General features: G+C 35.1%; 1 protein-coding gene across 1 annotated transcript; it reads left to right on the top strand.

The window, feature by feature from the left end:
• The first annotated feature begins 57 nt into the window (after nucleotides 1–57).
• LOC6054470 (UDP-glucuronic acid decarboxylase 1) lies at nucleotides 58–17,861 on the top strand. The gene is made up of 6 exons (XM_038264681.1): nucleotides 58–267; nucleotides 616–977; nucleotides 16,338–16,605; nucleotides 16,666–16,985; nucleotides 17,050–17,316; nucleotides 17,378–17,861. Exons 1-6 carry the CDS (start codon nucleotides 207–209, stop codon nucleotides 17,489–17,491), a joined length of 1,392 nt encoding a protein of 463 aa, XP_038120609.1. The 5' UTR covers nucleotides 58–206; the 3' UTR covers nucleotides 17,492–17,861.
• Nucleotides 17,862–21,343: the final 3,482 nt, after the last annotated feature.

The following is a 21,343-nucleotide window of genomic DNA, read 5'->3' as shown; positions in this document are numbered from 1 at the left end:
AACAAACAAACGTCAAACCGCGATGATGATGATCTATGATGATTGATGATCAAACGTCAAAATAAAACTCGCGAAACGACACGAAAAGGAAAGAAGCAACAACAGAAAAAGTGTTTTCGCTGGTGGTGGGGGACACAAAAGTGGCCAAACACTGCTCGGAACGGCGGTCCGCTGGAGGATTACATCTCGCACAGTGTTTAGTTATTATGGTGTTTTCGAGGAGGAAGATGAAGCAGCTGTTCGCGTTCGGTGTGGCCATCGTGCTGGGTAGGTTGGAGGAGGCGCGAGTTCCCAGTTTCCTCTCTTGGGGGAGCTGATAGTGGTTTCGTTGAATTTCGATGGGCCCGTGGGTCAAGTGGATTAGGGAACTTGGCTTTAGGCCAATGTAAATAAAGATGCCGTAAGAGGTGCTGCTGCTGCTGCTGATGAAGCAATGAAACAGCAGTCACGTTTGGGATTCGGTCCGTCCGTGTAATGTGCCAACAATCCGCTAACAGCTCAAAGAGTACATCGACGACGAGTACTCGGAATCAAGTGTTTGTTAGTTTAAAACTGTTTGCCAAAGGTGTTAATTTCTGCCCTTTCTCTCGTTTGCCTCTTGGGGTCCTCCCGCAGTAATCTGTTTGTACAAGTCGTGGGGTAATCCGACCGGTGCCAAGTTGACCTTGGGAATCGCCGCCGGAGAGAATGAGCTGGACGCGAACCCGGAGCGGTCCCGCTACGTGGTGGATCGTGAAGGCGACGGAGAAGGCACCGTTCGGCGCCGGATGGAGGTGGCCCTGCGAAGGCACCCTCCGGTCGGCGAGGAAGCAGGAGGTGCCGAAGTAGGGAGCAAGGATGGTCACATTGACGAGGTGCACCAGGCCAAACAGCAAATACTGGCGCTGGAGCGGAAGATTCAGGAGCTCGAGGGTCGAATACCCCGCAAGTATCCGGACGTGACGTTCCTGAACTACAAGAATCGGAAGCGAATACTGGTGAGTGGAATAACGTTTTATCGAACCTTTATTATTGAGTTTCTGTGCAAAGTGTGCAGTTTGAATTTGGCACATTCTTGCAAATATATTTAATGACATAGAAATAATAGGCCGAAACATTTTTTTTCTGGTTTTTGGCAAACAATTTGATTATAAAATACATAACAAGTCTTTTCAATATTTTTTCACTGACGCATTTTATTTTTATGGAAAATACTCATTTTGCAAACTCTAATTTCGGTTGATTTTTTTCCTTTAATTGTAATGAAAAATAAGGATCTCTGTGTTTTTTTTAAAAAAGCAGCCTGATAAATTAAATTGACCGATCTTTTTATATAATATAGTTAGAGTTTTCTACGCAAATGCACCCTTCTTTTATATTTGTGTTCCTAAACCAGTTCCAGCTTAAATCACGAATTTTCAAATATGTATAATGAAAAGAGGTGAACAAAAATATTCAAGAATAGTCTCTACCATTATTTATAAATGTTAATGAAACATTGAAGATTTAAATTGTTAAAAAAAATATGTCTAAACTTTAAATCAGCGATTCTCAACATGGGTACCGAGCCTACTTGATTTACATGGCAGGGGGTACCGGCTTAGAAGAAGGTTGAGAATCGCCGCTTTAAATCAAAACTACGACTAACATTTGAAAAGGAATTAAAATATGTTATTTCTCCTATTGCCGCACGATTCTTTGTCGACTGGAGCGTGCTATCATTCGCGAGCGAACACGACTCGCAAGCTGCCAGCGTCTTGGCAGCCTACTTCGTCCGTCGACCCGAGTCACAAAAGAGAATATGTTCAGAGAGGAGAGAATCCAACAAAACACGAGCGCGGCGCTCTTTTGGCCTGCATTATGGCCTATCTACAATCACTTAACTTAGAAAATTTCACTTAGCTTAGGAGTTTGAATCAATGGAAATGAATCTGATCTTCTACAATGAAAAGGGATAAAATTAGAAACTTGACGTATGGTTTGGAAAATTTCAAAATCTACGGTAAGTTGACGTTTCCATATCAAAGGTAAACAAACAACTGCATAGCAACGTATATCAGCCCAGCAAATTTTCTAAGTTGATTGTGGATGACGGCCGTAAGTTGTGTACATTTTCTAAGTTTTACTTTACTTAACTATTCTAAGCTAAGTGATTGTAGATAGGCCATTAGGGGAAATATGCCCATTTTATGCCTAATAAGCGGTCGTGTTTGAATGATACTGGATAATCTGGATTGTTCCTTGAAATTCACTCAAACCAAGTACACCAACGAGTAGAGCAACTTTTTGTGAACATTTCTGTTTATTTTCACTATTATTAAAAGTTATGCTATTCCTTTTACAAGCATTTAAAAAAAATATTTCAAAAATGCATTCTAATCAGTCGAGTGCATTGGGCCACGCCCATTTTTTTTTATTTTCAGCATAGTTCTTTTTTTCTTCCAGCGCTCTTTTGGGTCTGCTTAGTGCTGCCAAAATTGATGAAATTTTAAGCGAACACTCACAAAACGTAACATTTATAGCGAAAGTTTCCTGGCAGCACTTGCTCACTCTAACACACTTTTACCAAAAATCATAATTTTTTGAGTTCCAAATCCCACTTTTCATACGAATTTTTCAGTTCCACCCATATAACCATTTTTATGGTTGTAGTACCTGAACTCAAAAAATCGTATGAAAAGTGGGATTTGGAACTCAAAAAATCATGATTTTTGACAAGGGTGCAGGCGCTGCACCAGCATGTTGGTGGTGTTGGTGGCCACCCTTTGTTCTTTATTTGCCTTCGCTTCTCGCTCGGTTTTCTTCAACCTTCGATTGGAATGGGTAGTCAAAATTTAAACGTCAGAAGCCTTAGCGCGTTTGTTTTTTTGATGGTGCTTGCTATTTATTTACATTTTTCGGGATTATTTTTCTAGTGAGTGACTAACTAATGTGCAAAAGAACATGTTGCCGGTAGTTGGAAGCAATTTTATATCTTAAGCGCTTTGAAAACGTTAGCGCAAGTGAAAATTTATTGATGACGACTTTCGTTAAGCAGTTAAGCAGTGTGCCACCAAAATGATGAGAAATGGTCTCTCAAAATAGAAATTATGATCAACAGTGCATTAAATTTGATCTTTTTGGCCAGTAGATGGCATACATTTGCGTGCTTACTCGAGGCGGTTTCTGTTGCTGGCAAGTTATAGCCTAAGAAGTATTTTTCGAGCTTTAATCGAGCACAAAACTCTCCATATGACGAAGATAGGTGTTTGATTAGGAAGGGTATATTTCCCCAACTACATTTTGGCATAGTCAAAATATTGTTGAAAACATTCTTTTTGAGCAATATTTACTAAATGATCAAAGCAAAGCCGATTGCAGACTATTTTGAGTCAGCTTTGAGCGACAAAACGACAAACGTTCTCTTTAAGCCATTCGCTGTACTTGCCCGATTGGAGTGAGAAGGAGAGCTATAGACAGAGAGATCAGAGTAGTTTTAAATCGCATTAAATTTGTGCTCACGAGTGAAAGGGTCTGTTTTGAGCGATCAGTACCGTTGGTTGGGATTTTGAAATTCTGAAAATATTTTTTTTTTCAAAAAAGTATTAGTAAATTTTTAGAAAGGTTATTTGGCCGAAATAAAAACGCGGTAGCTGTAAATTCAAGCAAATTCATTATATCTAATATATCTAATAAATTATAAATATTTTTCTAAATTTTCTGATTTTTTTTGTTCAAATAATGGAGCACCCGCAGTCGAGCAGTTTTTGACAGTTCGCTCCATAAGAAATACATTGGCCGATGCACGAAGTGATTTGTTTACTTTTTTTGGTACACTCCGCAATAAAGGAGAAAAGCAACTCGCGACAAAATTTTGAGGCTAGGAATTTTGACAGGTATGATTTTCATAAAGTATTCGCCTCCTTTTCTCTCCCACAGAAAACCTGGGAACGAGGTAGCTGTCAAACTATGCCAAAATGTTAAAGTCACTCACAAAATGAACTTTGAGTGATTTGAGTTCATTTCTGACGTCACGATTTTCTCCTCTATAAAGGAGAAAAGCAACTTGCGACAACATTTTGAGGCTAGGAATTTTGACAGGTATGATTTTCATAAAGTATTCGCCTCCTTTTCTCTCCCACAAAAAAAAAAAAAAACTGAGGACAAAGTAGCTGTCGAACAAGGCCAAACTGTTAAAGTCACTCACAAAATGAACTTTGAGTGATTTGAGTTCATTTCTGACGTCACGATTTTTTCGAGGTTTTTAAGCGAAGATGGCGTTCGAATGGTGAACGCCCGAAATGTCAAAATCACGCAGTGGTACCAACATTACGGAACAAGTGTGCCATGGCATGACAGCCATATTTTTTTTCTAATGTTGGTGCTACTGCGCGATTTTGACATTTCGGGCGTTCACCATTCGTAAGCCATCTTCGCTTAAAAACCTGGATATAGGAAAAATCGTGTCGTCAGAAATGAACTCAAATCACTCAAAGTTCATTTTGTGAGTGACTTGAACAGTTTGGCCTAGTTTGACAGCTACTTTGTCCGTACTTTTTCTGTGGGAGAGAAAAGGTGGCGAATACTTTTTGAAAATCAGAACTGTCAAAATTCCTAGCCTCCAAATTTTGTCGCGAGTTGCTTTTCTCCTCTATTATCAAACCATACAAAATTGCTGCCGGATCTTTTTCCGGATCTCTCCCGGAAAAGATCCGGCAGCAATTTGTATTGATTTGGCGTTTGCTGAGGGTGCCAAAAAGTTTGGTTATGTTCTGCTTGCAAAAGACAATTGTAGAAAAAAGCAAAAACTGCTCGAATGGAAGTGCTCCATTGTGGGATGTTGTTTGCCTGCCACAATGATGAACCACCTGAATTTGGCTGATAATATTACAGAAATATTATTTTAAACTACAGTCCAGACTCCGTAATCCAAACCCAATTAACAAATGAAATTTTTCTTTTTTTTTGTCACCGCCATTTTGGTCGCCATCTTTGTTTTTTTTTAAATCACTTCAGAATAGTTTTGGGGTTATACTTAAGCTCAATAATCAAAAATAAGACAACAACGGAATCTCGGAAAGTAAAATTTTTTCTAAGGCATTTGAATTCACAAAATCATAATTTAGCTTGAGTTTTATTCGTTCTAGTTTTTTGAAATTATTATACAGCCATTCCATGTCAAACAGGAAGGATCCAAATCAAAAGTGCCTCGATTCGGCCTAAAATAGTTAGACACGTATTTTTGTTTAAAAAATAGGGTGCTCCTATCCTAAATAGGGTGGCCCAAAAAAATGCGTTTTTCGTCTATTGTGGCAAAAACCCCTTTTTATGAAAAAAAAAAAAACTAGCTAAATATTTGAAAAACAAAATTGACAAAAGTATTATTTTTGACGAAATATTTCGAGAATTTATGCTCCGGGAAATGGCTTATTCGGGACAGTGTCTATTCCGGGAAACAGAAATCCGGAAATTGTCATAGAATCGGTTTAAGAATATGGCTTTTTTAGAACTTTTCAGAAAGGAGGGAAATTTTATAATGTGTTCGTAACAACAAAAAAAAAGACGCGATTAAAAAAAATCACCTTTTTCCAAAGGATGATAATTATTGGACATTAATATAGAGAGTTTGTGGAATGGTTAAAAATTAAACTAAAAAAAATATCTAAAACATTTTAAGGTGTAAAATTGAATTCTCATTCAGAATTTACTAACCAAATTGTTTGATAAAGTGTAAATTTATTCAGTTGTAGTAATTTTCTTATTTTTCCGAAAAAAAAATATTTCTGACTTTTTTTTATGAATATTACAAAATGTACTATAAAACGTGTAGGGTTTTGGATTATTAGCAGACATTTATGAAATTGAAGGGTTGGCAGCCCTGCCATCGAGAGCAGAGGCTGGCGGTGTTAGAGAGCCTGGATCTTATTAGAGAACGGACATCTCAAACCAAAAGTACCAATCGAAGCACGAGAACTGTCAAACGGAGGTACCAATCGAGCAAAATCCTTTGTCTTATGCTCGTTTGGTACCTTCGTTTGACAGTTCTCGTGCTTCGATTGGTACTTTTGGTTTGAGATGTCCGTTCTCTAATAAGATCCAGGCTCTCTAGGCGGTGTGCGGTCCGCAGAATTTGAATTGTTTAGTCGGTAGTTTTTTATAGTAAATCGCTTGAAAGCAGTGAAAAGATTATACAAGTTGTAGATTTCATGTGGAAAGTGAAAATGTATTATATTTGGGAATTTGGACAGTTTTTTCGCGATCTTTGTTTTCTACGCCGCTTGGTCAAGGCTTTGACAGCTCATCACGGCGGCTTCGCTCTTGCAGTAGTATTAGTGTGACGTGGGCTAGCTCGTTCTAAGGGTGGTATGCATCGCGTTAGAAAAATCAAATAGTGCGAAAGAAATAAAAGCAGTTTGCCAAGGAATATTTTTGGAAGTGCCATCAAGCAGCGCTCAAGCCATTTCATCTGATACTGGAGAAGGTATTGCAGATGGAGAAAAAGTACTTGGAAGATCAGCAAAGCTTGGTGGGTGGTCTGCGACCGGTTGAGGTTGGTCGGAGATTAATGAAATTCTTAGACATACATGTTCTAAAGTTTAAAATCAAACTTGACATTCCACAATTTGAGTTCTTTTGTCCTGAATACAAGCAACTTTGCTGAAGCCATCAAATTGATAATCTTGTGTTACCTGAGTTTCGATATGCATTTGCTACTGCATTTTTAGCAAAAAACTCAAAATTCAGAATTGTTTAACCTAACTCTAGAAAAAGCATCCATGCGTCAAGGTCGCTTTATTTTCACTTTCAACTTGATATGTCTGGTGTAAAAAAAGAAAAGTATAGCAGTGATTTCCCCTTTTTGAAGGTTATAAAAACCATTCCTCAAATAATCTCTTAAACATGAGAGCTAAAATACGCCAACCGGAACGCCCCATTATTTTGGACACATCTTTGACTGCGGCGGTTCCGTCAAACGTGAAGCATTTTTTTGCGCCTTCCGTCCTTTTACTCACATGACGGAGTCGGGTGAAAATTAAAAAAAAGCTTAAAAGTATGTAGCTTTGGTTTTAAGTTTGCAAATTTCTAGATTTTTAGTAAGTTATTTCGATAGTTGTTTAGATATATTTTTCAGTCACCTCAACAATCGTTTCAGGTGCTGGCTAAGCACGAAATGAGTAGGAATCAAATTTCAGTTCAACGCAATACGTTAATTAAGCAAAAATCGATAACAGTTGGTCAAGTGCGAACCTGCACCTTAATTTGGAACGATGAGATGATAGTTTCTAAGGGTCACTCGACTTCACACAAAAAGCACCAAGAAAGTACTTCAACCGTCCAGTCGACCCCTTGAAGTCGTGTACTGACGCAACTACCGCCGGATACGATTTGCCGAAGGCTTCTCTTAATTACAAGTGTATGGCAAGTGGGCGAAGATTTCGCTCAAATTTGTAGCAATGATGATGATACCTTGGTGGAAGGTACTTGGCAAGTGGCTTGGAGGTGGCACCTCTCTTTACCGCTTATTCATCTCTTTGCTTAACGAACAATGACGCCTTTTGTGAGCTGCTCTATTGCCAGCCAAAAATTAGCATATTTTATGGATGGTGTTCGAAAATTAGGAGCCTTCACCAAGTAGCGGCCGTTTCGTGACCATCAATTACATTGTTTGACGTGTGAGTGACCCCAATTTGCAAAATGTAAAGTGAATGGTTTACAAATCATAGGTGTATTCAAAACATTAAACACATTAACGCTTGGTAACAGTTAATTCATGAGCATTTTGTTTGCATTCCGAACAAAAAAAAAATCTATCTGACAAATTTAAATATAATTTTCAAAAATCATCTAAACCAGCAAAAAAATCGGCTGCTTATGGCGCTGAATTGATACAACCATTACCGAACCAAAGTGAATCAATCATTTCCATTGTTCGACATTTTTCCCCTCTTTCTCCCCACATACACTATGATTACTATGAATGGCAATATTTACCCAAAGCTGTGACACCGTGGTTGATTAATCGTGTTTGCTAAAGAAGCATAGCGATGTTGGCAGCTCGTTCGTAGAGGGAATCAATTTCGATCTAGAGATTTTCGGGTAAAAAGACAAAACGCTTCAACTTGTACAATTTTATTCTTGAATGCTTTAAAATGTTTCATGAAATTGTTTCGTTTAAATTTTTGCAACTGAACCGTTAATGATAATTTCAAATATTTGCGTGCTCATCATGCCACCAGTTTTGGTTCTCTCAAACGAGGTGTGTTATACCCAGTGATCCAACATACTGGTCTGTTTGACCTTGGCCAGCTGAACAAGTGATGCTGCAATACATTTTCTTTGCGTTGGTAATGTGAACCATGAACCGTGGAAAGAGAGGAAAATGTTGAATTAACCCTCTACAACTCAACCCCGCCTTTAGACGGGCTTAGATTTAAAAATCGTGAAAAAATCTCATTTTCCAACCAATTTTTGATCTTTAAAAAGCATTGGAAAGAAGAATTCTTAAGATTGTAGAAAATTTATGGATTGGATGTTTTACTTGTTGAATGTGACTTTGCCAATGAGCAACTCTCTACGAAATCGGCCGATTTCGACCATTTTTATTTTTTATATTTTTTTATTTGACTTAAACTTTGTGGGGGCCTTCGCTATGACCAAATAAGCTATTTTGCGTCATTGGTTCATCCGTACAAGTCTCCATACAATTTTGGCTGCTGTCCATACAAAAATGGTATGTAAATATTCAAACAGCTGTAACTTTTGAGTTAATTTTCTGATCAATTTTTTGTCTTCGGCAAAGTTGTAGGTATTGTTAAGGACTTTTGAGAAAAAAATAGGTATACGGAAAAAAAATTGCAGATTTTTTTATCAACTTTTTTTTCACTAAAACTCAATTTCCCAAACTTATTTTTTGATTTTTGAGATTTTTTGATATGTTTTAGGGGACAAAAATCCGCAACTTTTGAGCCATAGAGAAACATGGTCAAAAAATCTGCCGCCGAGTTATAAATTTTTGAAAAAATAGTGATATTTGGAAAAAAAATTAAGTTTCATGCAAAAACAAGTTTGACATTACTTTTTAATGCAAAATTGAATTTGCAATCGAAAAGTACTTTACAGATTTTTTAATAAAGGGCTCCGTTTTCAAGATATAGCCACCGAAAGTTTGATTTTAGCGAAATATTTGCAGATTTTCAATTTTTAAAAATAGTGACCATGAGTTACCGTTTCTAAAAATATTTTTTTGTTAAGTTCAGAAAATTTGCTATAAAATTGTCTAAGAGACATTGAAGATTGGATCTCGGGTTGCTGAGATAGAGTCGGTTTAAGAAAAAGAAACACGAAAATTGAAGTTTTCTAAATCTCACCAAAATAACCCACCATTTTCTAATGACGATATCTCAGCAACTAATGGTCCGATTATCAATGTTAATACATGAAACATTCGTAAAATTTTACGATCTTTTCGAAAAAAAGTATTTTGAAAATTTTTAAATCAAGGCTAATATTTTAAAAGGGCCAAGCATTGAATATTACGCCCATTTAAAATGCTAGTCTTGATTTAAAAATTTTCATAATATTTTTTTCGAAAAGATCGGAAAATTTCACGAATGTTTCATATATTAACATTGAAAATCGGACCATTAGTTGTTGAGATATCGTCATTAGAAAATGGTGGGCTGTTTGGGTGAGACTTAGAAAACTTCAATTTTCGTGTTTCTTTTTCTTTAAGCCGCTGTTTCTCAGCAACCAAAGGTCCAATCTTCAATGTCTCTTAGACAATTTTATAGCAAATTTTCTGAACTTCTAAAAAAAAAATAGAAACGGTAACTCATGGTACCAATTTTTAAAATTGAAAAACTGCAAATATTTCGCTAAAATCAAACTTTCGGTGGCTATATCTTGAAAACGGAGCCCTTTATCAAAAAATCTGTGAAGTCCTTTTCGATTGCAAATTCAATTTTGCATTAAAAAATAATGTCAAACTTGTTTTTGCATAAAAATTCGATTTTTTTTTTCCAAAAATCACTTTTTTTCAAAAATTCATAACTCGGCGGCAGATTTTTTGACCATGTTTCTCTATGTATGGCTCAAAAGTTGCGGATTTTTGTCCCCTAAAACATATAAAAAAATCTCGAAAATCAAAAAAAATACGTATTTTGGGAAATTGAGTTTTAGTCTAATCTAATCTAATCAAATCAGACCCTAGCGCAGCCAATCTTTCAAAGGGATCCTGGAGAGTGCCTTAGGTTAGATGACGCCTAGCACTCTTCTTGTCATTTATTAACATTTGTAGTGCGCCATTGCATCGGAATGCATTGAAACATCACAAGCGTTAAAGCGGCCAGGCCTACTGCGTAAAGCCGTATCGCAGAGATGACTCGTAATTGGGTTGAGTTTGAGCACTGAGTGTTCGAACAACAACACAATTCTGAATCGACAGGGGAGGAAGAAGCGTGGGGACACTCCACCATACGCTCCGAGATTTTTTGGTTGTATTCGTTGGGAGCACCATGCTAAGAAGGTTTGGTACTCCGGGACCCTCTGGGATGGGACACCGCCTCGAGCGACTTTGATTTTTCGTTCATATTCACCATTTCAAATTTATGTGTTCTTAACTTTCTCGTTGGGAGCAGATGGGAATCGAACCCAGAACCATTCGCTTACAAAGCGAACACCGTAACCAGTCAGCCACGGCCGCTCCCTATTTTGGGAAATTGAGTTTTAGTGAAAAAAAAGTTGATAAAAAAATCTGCAATTTTTTTCCGTATACCTTTTTTTCTCAAAAGTCCTTAACAATACCTACAACTTTGCCGAAGACACCAAATTGATCAGAAAATTCACTCAAAAGTTTCAGCTGTTTGAATATTTCGTAGAACAAAAGTTGCTCAAAATGACCTCCTGAACACGGGAAAAATAAAAGTGTTCGAAAAAAATTTGGGCAGTAGAGGGTTATACAGCTTGGCGAGTTGTACGCATTGAAAGCAACACACGGTCTGTTAGTAGAGCAAAGATCAGAATTTGTTTTTTTTGTGAGTATAAGACATACGAGCTCGTTGGCCTTTTTGTTCTTTTAAAATATAAAATTTGTTTTTTGAATGGTTGTAATGCTAAAAGTTAAATAAAAAGAATGGTTGAATTTTTAAAGAGAGTATCTTTTATACCTGAATTATTTTCATCACTTTCTTTGCCATCTTTGCCAAAGACACCAAATCGATAAAAAAACGATCTCATGTTTTGGATAGCATTAATTTCGTAGTGAAAGCAAGACATTTTGAACATCTTTTTACTAAATCAAATTTTAACAAATTATAAGTCGGACGCACAATTCATTGTTTGAAAAAGTCACCTTACAAATGTAGTTAAGTTTTTTTGAGACAATTTCAGTGCATTTTTTCTAAAACTCTATTCTTTCAATGTTTTCGGTGTGTTGTCCTTAACAGTTTTCAAAACAAATGTTAATGTTTCGCTAAATTATATAGTTCACTGGTAGAATTTGCCATCTTACCCTCACTTTTTGAAACTGGCACAAAAAAAACATTTTTGTTTTCAAACTAACAACAAGAATGAATGAATAAAATGTAACGAATGAAAAAATATTTTATAGAATACAAATTTTTATCACCTCATAGGAGAAATTAATGATTAAATTTTCAGTGCTAAAAAAATCAACTTTTGCTCGTTTCGATAGAAATAATTTCAAAATTTTAGAAGCAAGAGTATCTTTTTGAAAAAGCTAAAATACAACTTTTAAAATATTGAGCTGATTAAAAAAAATCAAAATTACTTTTAATAAAAACAGCAGAAAAAATCACAAAACCATAATTTTTGAACATTGAAAATCGAACCAACAGTTTCCGAAATATCGTGAGTTAAAAATGATGGCACTAATTGGCACTCAGCAGTTCAATCAACAAAGTAAAAAAAGAAAACTGTAGGCAAACATTCTGAGCTCTAAATTATTTGTGCGGGAATCTGAAAATGCCTGTAACTTGAAAACGGTGCACAGTGGGCGAAATGGAACCCAAAATCGGACTTAATTGAACGCGGCTGATCCCCTGGTATGAAAAATAGTGTTTCTTATGTAAAAAAAAATCGGGGAATCGATTGGTGATGGTTTCATCCACCGCACGAAACGGTAAAGGGTCCATTTTGCCCCAATTCCCCATTTTTTCACATTTTTTCTTGAAAATCGGTCTGTATTAAGAGCGGAGACTTCATGCGGCCATCCAAAATGCACTTAACTTTTGTGAAAATGTCCCAGGAATCCAGTAAAAACAACCACTTGCACCGCAAAAATTATCTATGGTCCATTTAACCCCAACTCCGCTTAAAAGCATTTTTGGCCGTTTTCAAATGTTAGGTCAGATTTTAAAAATCTGAAAATATTTTTATCGAAAAGATCAGACAATTTTACATAAGAATGATGATTTGCACTTGATTGTTTTACACGTTTATGTTGATATAGAAATAAAACTAAATAAAAAGATTTAAGAATCAGTTTTGGGCCATTTTTTCCAAACGCAGAATAAACTGCCTTTTACAAAATTTTTATTTTTATCAACATAAATGAGTGCAAATCGTCATTCTTTTGTAAAATTGTCTGATCTTTACGATATATTTTCATATTTTCAGTTTTGTAAAATCTGAACTAACATTTGAAAATGGCCAAAAATGCTTTTATAGCGGAATTTGGGTTAAATGGACCCTAGATGATTTTTGCGGTGCAAGTGGGAATTTTTACTGGATTCCTGGGACATTTTCACAAAAGTTAAGTGCATTTTGAATGGCCGCATAAAGCCTCCGCTCTTAATACAGACCGATTTTCAAGAAAAAATGTAAAAAAATGGGGAATTGGGGCAAAATGGACCCTTTGCCGTTTCGTGCGGTAGATGAAACCATCATCAATCGATTCCTCGAATTTTTTTACATAAGAAACACTATGTTTCATACCAGGGAATCAGCCGCGTTCAATTAAGTCCGATTTTGGGTTCCATTTCGCCCACTGTGCGGTGCATTTAATTTTGCATTTGAAAATGATGTGGATTTTCGATCAATTCTCGTTCAATTTACGAATTATCAACTTCAAAAATGTTTTAAATCATTCATCTGCACGTCCTTTAAATGCTCATTTCGAAAAAATAAAAAAAAAAACAACAAATCGTTGATAATCTGATTTTGCCCATTTTAAACTCTAGTGCAAAAGAACATATCAACAAATTTCGAAAATGAAACATAAGAACTGTCTAGACTCGATGATCCGAAGATCTTGGAAAAAATTTCGGATAATCGAATCACGAAAGCTTTTTTTTCGTAGTCTTATTTGCGTTTGTCGAGCTTAGGTATGACCCCTTAACTGCCGATCTACGCATAATTGTCTCATGTCATTCATGGTCGATTCTGACTTGTCATTTTTAGATTTAGTTTGACGTTTACTTTTCGAAAAACACACAAAATCTAGTACTTTTTAGGAAACTCATCAAAAACAACACTGTTTGTTCCATCGTTGTACTTCTACGCATAATTGTCCCACCAAGTATTTTCCCTCGTGGAATCATTAGTTTTACAAAGCATTGTGTCTTGTTTAACTTTTGCTTGCTCACTTCTTATTGAGCTATTTATCACTCGATTTCAGTTGAAAACGCTTTTAATTAGCTTTAATTGAATGTCAAAGTTCTGACCTGCCAACATTAGAGGTACGTTGGAATTAGATGCTGTTCCCCTATTCGCTGTTTTATTTTTGATGGTTGAATCAGATATGAGCCAAAACCTACTCTAAAAAGATTAAGATATTTTTAAATCCAAGTGAAAACATATTGAAAAATATCTTTTTTTTTTATTAAAGGGAAATAAATTTTGACATTTGAGTTAAATGGACTCGCAGAACTTGAATTCGATTTTTTTTGGTCGTGTTTCGTTTATCCGAAGTCCCATACATACCTTCGGATAATCGAACTTGGGATAATCGAAACTTAAAATAGGGTCGCAAAACTCAAATTTGATGTTAAAAGTAAGAAAATAAAAAAGCGAAATTTTTGTTGTTGTCCACGATTTCATTATCACAATGTTCCATACAAACCTTCGTATCATCGAACTTCGGATAATCGAAGCTTTGAGTGATTGAGGCTTTGGATAATCGAGGTTTCGAATAAAAGAGTCTGGACTGTATTAAATTTTAAACAATATTCAGGAATTCAACTTTTGTGATTAAAAAATACGGAAGATTTTATTCAACCGTGTACCATTTTTTCTCAGAAAAGCCTTCAGAAACTTTCTTCACAAAAACAGTTTTTTTTTCAACATTCACATGCCCATGTGGAAACACACAGGCAAGATTTTAATCCTTTCGTATCGTTATTTAAATTAATCTAGTGCTGTAGCGCCATTCATGTGTTAATTTATTGACATCCAATGTGCAGACTTACGGATGCAACAAGCGTCCAATACGTCATGTACGGAATGTCAATCTGAGTCCAACAATGGGTTTTAAATAAATGTCTTATAATTTATATTCAAATATTATATATTCTATAGGATTAGTTTATAATACAAGTTCTTTTTTTTTGGTTCAATAGGCTTATGATAAGGACCAAATTAGAATTTTCATGTTCTTACAGTTTTATTACTTGCTGTTGTTATATTTTCCATGTTTTCCAGACAATTCTTATTCAGAAAAAATGCAAATGTGGAAGGTCTCACGTATTTCTAGGGTTAGTGAAATTTCACGATTTCGCGGACAGCGTAAAATCCGTGAAATTTGGCTTTTTTCCGCGAAATCTCGTGAAATTATTTTATGTTTGTGTGAAACTGTAACGATTTTTCTCAAAATGATTTATCAAGCTCAAATAGGAATAAACATTGTCTTATGAAATACTGTAGAATCAAGCGAATGAATACCCTTAATTAATTACTAACATAGTGTAAGTGATTTTTTACGATATCGTAGACAGCGTAAAATTCGTGAAATTTATCAATTTTCTCAAATCATTTTTTTTTCCAAAATAACAACATTATAAATATATCATCTATACAGACTATTCAAGTAAAATTTATTAGTTTTCAATTGAAAAGCTTGATATGAACCATTTTAAGAATTGTTCAGATTTTTTAAAGTATGTTTTTGAAACTAAGTTTAGTAATATTTCCATTCGCTGTTATAAAAATGTTACTGCTGTTTTATTTGAAAGGTATAGTTTTAAAAAACCGAGCCACGTTGCCTTGTGGTAACGCTTCCGCCTCGTAAGCGGTAGATCGGGGTTCAAATCCCGGCTCGGACCAACACAACTGGTGCACTTTTCCCTTCTGGAATCGATTGCTTAGTAAACGGAAGGTAGTGTATCGTCACAAACTGGACCTTATCACGACACCTTAGGGAAGCGACCTATGGAATGTTATCATTAACCCTAACATGTTAACATTAAGTTGAGAATGAAACTGCCACTGAATCCGCTTTGTAAATGCCGGCCCGATACTCTTCACGGGTGTTCCCCTCAGGAGAAAAGAAATTAAAAGAATCAAGCTTTGTTTTATTCAAAATAAAAAAAAAACATTACAGATTTTTTTCTGAGTCTTATTTAATTTTAACGATATTTGATTATTTGGTTGAACGATTTCCGTAAAAAATAAAATACTACTTTTTGTTCTGTTTTTTTTTTTGTTTTGAAGCATAAAAAGTAGTTTCTGTGATTTAAACATAAGATTTTTAGAGTTATTTAAAGTTTTTATCGCTCCGCGTTATATGCGTGAAATTTGGTGTTTTGAAAATTGAGGTCCCCGTGAAATTTGCAATTTTTGAGCGTGAAAAATCATTAAGCCTACATATTACCTCATTTGGGATATATTAACACCTAAATTGTTAAACTGAAATGTGGTAAATTTACACATTTTTATAGGCAAAATTACTAATTTTTCTGTCATAGAAAATATACTCATTTTTAGATGTATTACATTATTATCATGTATTTTTTTCCGTGAAATTTAATTTTATCTGCTTGTGTGTAAAGTCATAAAAATCATATTTTGCCAGGTTAAGAAAAAATTGACACTTTAAATTAAATTTCACGGTGAAAAATACATGGTAATATTACATCTGAAAATGAGTACATTTTCTATGACAGAAAAATGAGATATTTTGTCAAACCAGTGAAATCACCAAATCCATATTGTTCCGAAAATTTAAAGATTTAAAGATTTCGCTTTAGACATTGAAAAAATATTGATAAAAGTATTCTAATTTTTTGAAGACTAGATTTGACCCACCATGAGCTTGGAGGGTTAATCAAACAAGCTGGAGACTTCAACGCTACGTGCAGTGACGAACCCATTCTAAATATTCCTGTAAAAATTCTAATTCTCCATTTCCTTCCACCCAACGGCAGATCACGGGCGGAGCCGGCTTCGTCGGGTCGCACCTGGTCGACTACCTGATGATGCAGGGCCACGAGCTGATCGTGGTGGACAACTTCTTCACGGGGCGGAAGCGCAACGTCGAGCACTGGCTGGGGCACGAAAACTTTGAGCTCATCCACCACGACATCGTGAACCCGCTGTTCATCGAGGTGGACGAAATTTACCACCTGGCGAGTCCGGCCAGCCCGCCGCACTACATGTACAACCCGGTCAAGACGATCAAGACGAATACGTTGGGTAGGTTGAGGGGGGGAGTTACTTTTGAGGACAGTAATGTTTAATGATGTCCGTTTTCAGGAACGATAAACATGCTTGGGTTGGCAAAGCGAGTCGGGGCCAAGGTACTGATTGCAAGTACGTCGGAGGTTTACGGTGATCCGGATGTGCATCCCCAGCCGGAGACCTACTGGGGTCATGTGAATCCGATTGGGCCGCGAGCGTGCTACGATGAAGGAAAACGGGTAGCCGAGACGTTGGCGTACGCGTACGCCAAGCAGGAGAACGTCAACGTGCGCGTGGCGCGGATCTTCAACACCTACGGACCCCGGATGCACATGAACGATGGCCGCGTTGTGTCCAACTTTATCATCCAGGCACTCCAAAATCAGTCAATTACGGTGAGAAAAAGAAAGAATTTTCCATTTTTTGTGAATTGATCTCAAACCAAATTTCTTCCTCCAGATGTACGGCAGTGGCAAGCAAACCCGGTCCTTCCAGTACGTGTCCGACCTGGTGGACGGCTTGGTAGCGCTGATGGCGTCCAACTACACCCTGCCTGTCAACCTGGGAAATCCCGTCGAACGGACCATCGAGGAGTTTGCGGAAATCATCCGCGATTCCGTCGGTTGCAAAAGCAAAATCGTCGAGCTGCCCGCCGTTGAGGACGATCCGCAGCGGCGCAAGCCGGACATTGCCCGTGCCAAGCGATACCTGGATTGGGAACCGAGGGTAAGTCTGGCGGGAAATCTCCACCAACAAGAAATTCCATCAAATCCTTTCATTTCACCAGGTTCCACTCAAGGAAGGTCTGATAAAAACGATCGAATACTTCCGGAAAGAGCTGGCCCGGTCGAACCACTCCCAGCGGAACATTTTCGTTCCGGAAACGACTGAAAAGAAATAGCGATAGCGTAACAAACAAACAAAAATTGCGGTGCTGTGGTCTAATCTTAGGTTTAATCTCTCTGTCTCTGTCCGATGCGATGGGTGTGTCTTTTGTATAGCGAAATCGTGATTAACACGCAAACAGCACAACAAGCAGTTAACAAATTGGGATCATTTTGCGAAATGAGTTTCAAGTGTTAGAAATTAATTGGGAATATTTTTCGTATGAAATTGAAGGTTGACTTATTTCCCCCTCAATACTTTTAACCCTGTGTTTTTTTGTGTACATAATTTCCACTGTCCCTTTGTCTAGTCTTGTTTTATGTGAAAAGTTTAACCATGTTTTCCCTGAACCTGTATGATTGTGAATAAATACGAATGTTAGGATAGATGTAGTAGTGTTTGTCGGTAGCTGATGTATCACAGCCCAGAACTTATTTAGAAATCTAGACTCGAAGAAGCTTATTTTATTTTTCCACCATTATTTGTAGTCTGAAACATTTTTTTTTGCAAGACAAATATTACTTTAAACATAAGGCTGTTAAAAAAAATACAAAGTCGCATTTCTCTAAATTCATATATTGGATTTTTGTTGAACTTTTGAGATAAGTATGAAACACATTTTATACGCAAATACAAATTTAAGATTAAAAAAAAAAACAGAAAAATTCGCTTCAAAAATACTCCAAAATTGATTCTAAAAGTGAAAAGTGGTATCCAAAAATATATATTTATTTTAAATAAGATGCACCGTTTCCAAGTTTTGGTAATTTGGTTTAATTTTGTTTTTTTTTTTAAATAATGTTTATTTATATAAATTATTGAAAATATATTTTTTCATCTGGCTACAATTTTCTAATTTCTTTTCAAATTAAAAAAAATCGGACAAATAGCATAAGGCTTTCTAGTCAGAAATTTACTAACACATTCAAAGTATGTTACATGGCAGCTGGGGGTTGTTTGCATCAGATTTGCTATCTCTTTCTAGCAAAAGTTTTTTTCAAGCGTCTTCTAGTTGGTTATTTTGGCTGACCGCCCGATATGTCAGCCAACATATTTTGCAGGGCTGTGACAGCTCAAGCTCGATCATTGTTTGCATCAGCACACTGTGACGAGAAGTTCCCCATTTTTGGGTTAAATTATATTTTTTTCACTGGGCCTAAAAAGCCTTATCAAATAAATAGAAAATAGATTTTAGAGGGTTTTTCATCCCCATTTTTAACTCATAAATTCTTCAAAGTTTAAAAACACAATTTTAGAGAAATTTCCTAGCTAACTGAAAATATAGAAATAAACATTGAGGACAACATTTTCAAAAATAACAATTATCAATTCATTTTTATTTTTCTAGGGACATGTTACAATACAATACTATTTTTTTTCAAAATTAACAATGTGGGTATCAAACGAAGCGATATTTTATATGCATTTTCACTTCAGGCCGTTGCAAATATTTTTTGAAGTTTATGTCCCTCGACTCTGACCAAAGTCAAGGGGGGGGGGAGAATTTACGAGCCATGGTTTCAACATTTGAATGAACAAAGTGTTTAGAAATGCATTTTACACCTGCCCAGTTGTTTTGCAATCATTAGTTTCTAAAATACCTAAGCATTGACGAAAATTATTTTTTTTTGCAAAAAAAAAAAAAAAAAATTCCGTGCTGTATGTACATTGGAATTTTATAAAATTCAAAATACTTTTAATCCAGCCCAAACATGCTAAATATGATTATCAATGCAGAAAAATGCGTTTTAGTTTGTTATAATTTGATTTGACTTCTAATTTCATTAAAATTTTGAAGATTTTTGAAAAAATATTTTCTTTGCTCCCTGATTTTTCGGACCAACATAAACTTTGAAAAATATTTGCAACAGCCTTATTTGAATTTTTGTAAAATACCGCAATTTTTCGAAAATAATACAATAATTCGTAATATGGTTATCGAACGAAGCAAAATTTTGTATGCATTTTAGCTTTATTTATATTTTTTTGTAAAATACTAAAATTTTCATAAAGCACCGATTTTTTTGCAAAAAATACTGCTAATTAAATTTGGTGTGTAACTTTTTTAATTTCAAAAGTCTTCATCATAAAATTAAACTGAAAACTTCAAAATGATCAAAAAGTTCCTTCACAAGAATTACAGTTTCAAATATTTTCATAGTTGTTTTTTTTGTATGGACAGTCAACCCTTTTTGTTCCTCACAAAGTTTCAGCAAAAAATAAATTAAAATAGAATTTAATCGATTTTGAAAATAATTGCTCAAATCCAAAAATAACTCATGGTAGTTATGCTGTGACATAGCGGGAATAGAGTTAAATAACAACAACGCTTTTTTTTCTAAATTTTAGAAATTCTTACACGGTACTTTAAGTTCACATTTATATGAGGAAAGAATATTTCGGTGGCCAATTTTATGAATTAGGTAATTGACCTTCCCGTCAGTGTTGGGTAAAAAATACAAAAATACAAAAAAGACAAAAAAGACAAAAAAGACAAAAAAGACAAAAAAGACAAAAAAGACAAAAAAGACAAAAAAGACAAAAAAGACAAAAAAGACAAAAAAGACAAAAAAGACAAAAAGACAAAAAGACAAAAAGACAAAAAGACAAAAAGACAAAAAGACAAAAAGACAAAAAGACCAAAAAGACAAAAAGACAAAAAGACAAAAAGACAAAAAGACAAAAAGACAAAAAGACAAAAAGACAAAAAGACAAAAAGACAAAAAGACAAAAAGACAAAAAGACAAAAAGACAAAAAGACAAAAAGACAAAAAGACAAAAAGACAAAAAGACAAAAAGACAAAAAGACAAAAAGACAAAAAGACAAAAAGACAAAAAGACAAAAAGACAAAAAGACAAAAAGACAAAAAGACAAAAAGACAAAAAGACAAAAAGACAAAAAGACAAAAAGACAAAAAGACAAAAAGACAAAAAGACAAAAAGACAAAAAGACAAAAAGACAAAAAGACAAAAAGACAAAAAGACAAAAAGACAAAAAGACAAAAAGACAAAAAGACAAAAAGACAAAAAGACAAAAAGACAAAAAGACCAAAAGGCAAAAAGACAAAAAGACAAAAAGACAAAAAGACAAAAAGACAAAAAGACAAAAAGACAAAAAGACAAAAAGACAAAAAGACAAAAAGACAAAAAGACAAAAAGACAAAAAGACAAAAAGACAAAAAGACAAAAAGACAAAAAGACATAAAAGACAAAAAGACATAAAAGACAAAAAGACAAAAAGACAAAAAGACAAAAAGACAAAAAGACAAAAAGACATAAAAGACAAAAACACATAAAAGACAAAAAGACAAAAACAAAAAGACAAAAAGACAAAAAGACAAAAAGACAAAAAGACAAAAAGACAAAAAGACAAAAAGACAAAACAAAAAGACAAAAAGACAAAAAGACAAAAAGACAAAAAGACAAAAAGACAAAAAATACAAAAAGACAAAAAGACAAAAAGACAAAAAGACAAAAAGACAAAAAGACAAAAAGACAAAAAGACAAAAAGACAAAAAGACAAAAAGATAAAAAGACAAAAAGACAAAAAAGACAAAAAAGACAAAAAAGACAAAAAAGACAAAAAAAGACAAAAAAGACAAAAAAAGACAAAAAAGACAAAAAAGACAAAAAAGACAAAAAAGAAAAAAAAAAACAAAAATCAAAATTTAAAATCGATTTTAATATTAAATATAATTTTAAAATTATTATCCACAATTTTGTTTCTATTTGGTTCTTGCGAAAAAAAAACAATAAGGTTAAATTTTGTCCATCCAAACCAAACTCATTGTTGGCATTTTGAATCATCCCTCAACCGATTTGACAGCTGTCACCCATCTGTTGACATGGCGCAGTCATCTGTTGTTGA

Source organism: Culex quinquefasciatus, chromosome 3 (genome assembly GCF_015732765.1).
Source record: "Culex quinquefasciatus strain JHB chromosome 3, VPISU_Cqui_1.0_pri_paternal, whole genome shotgun sequence".
Taxonomy (NCBI): Eukaryota; Metazoa; Arthropoda; class Insecta; order Diptera; family Culicidae; genus Culex; species Culex quinquefasciatus.
This window is presented reverse-complemented; position numbering and strand designations above follow the sequence as displayed.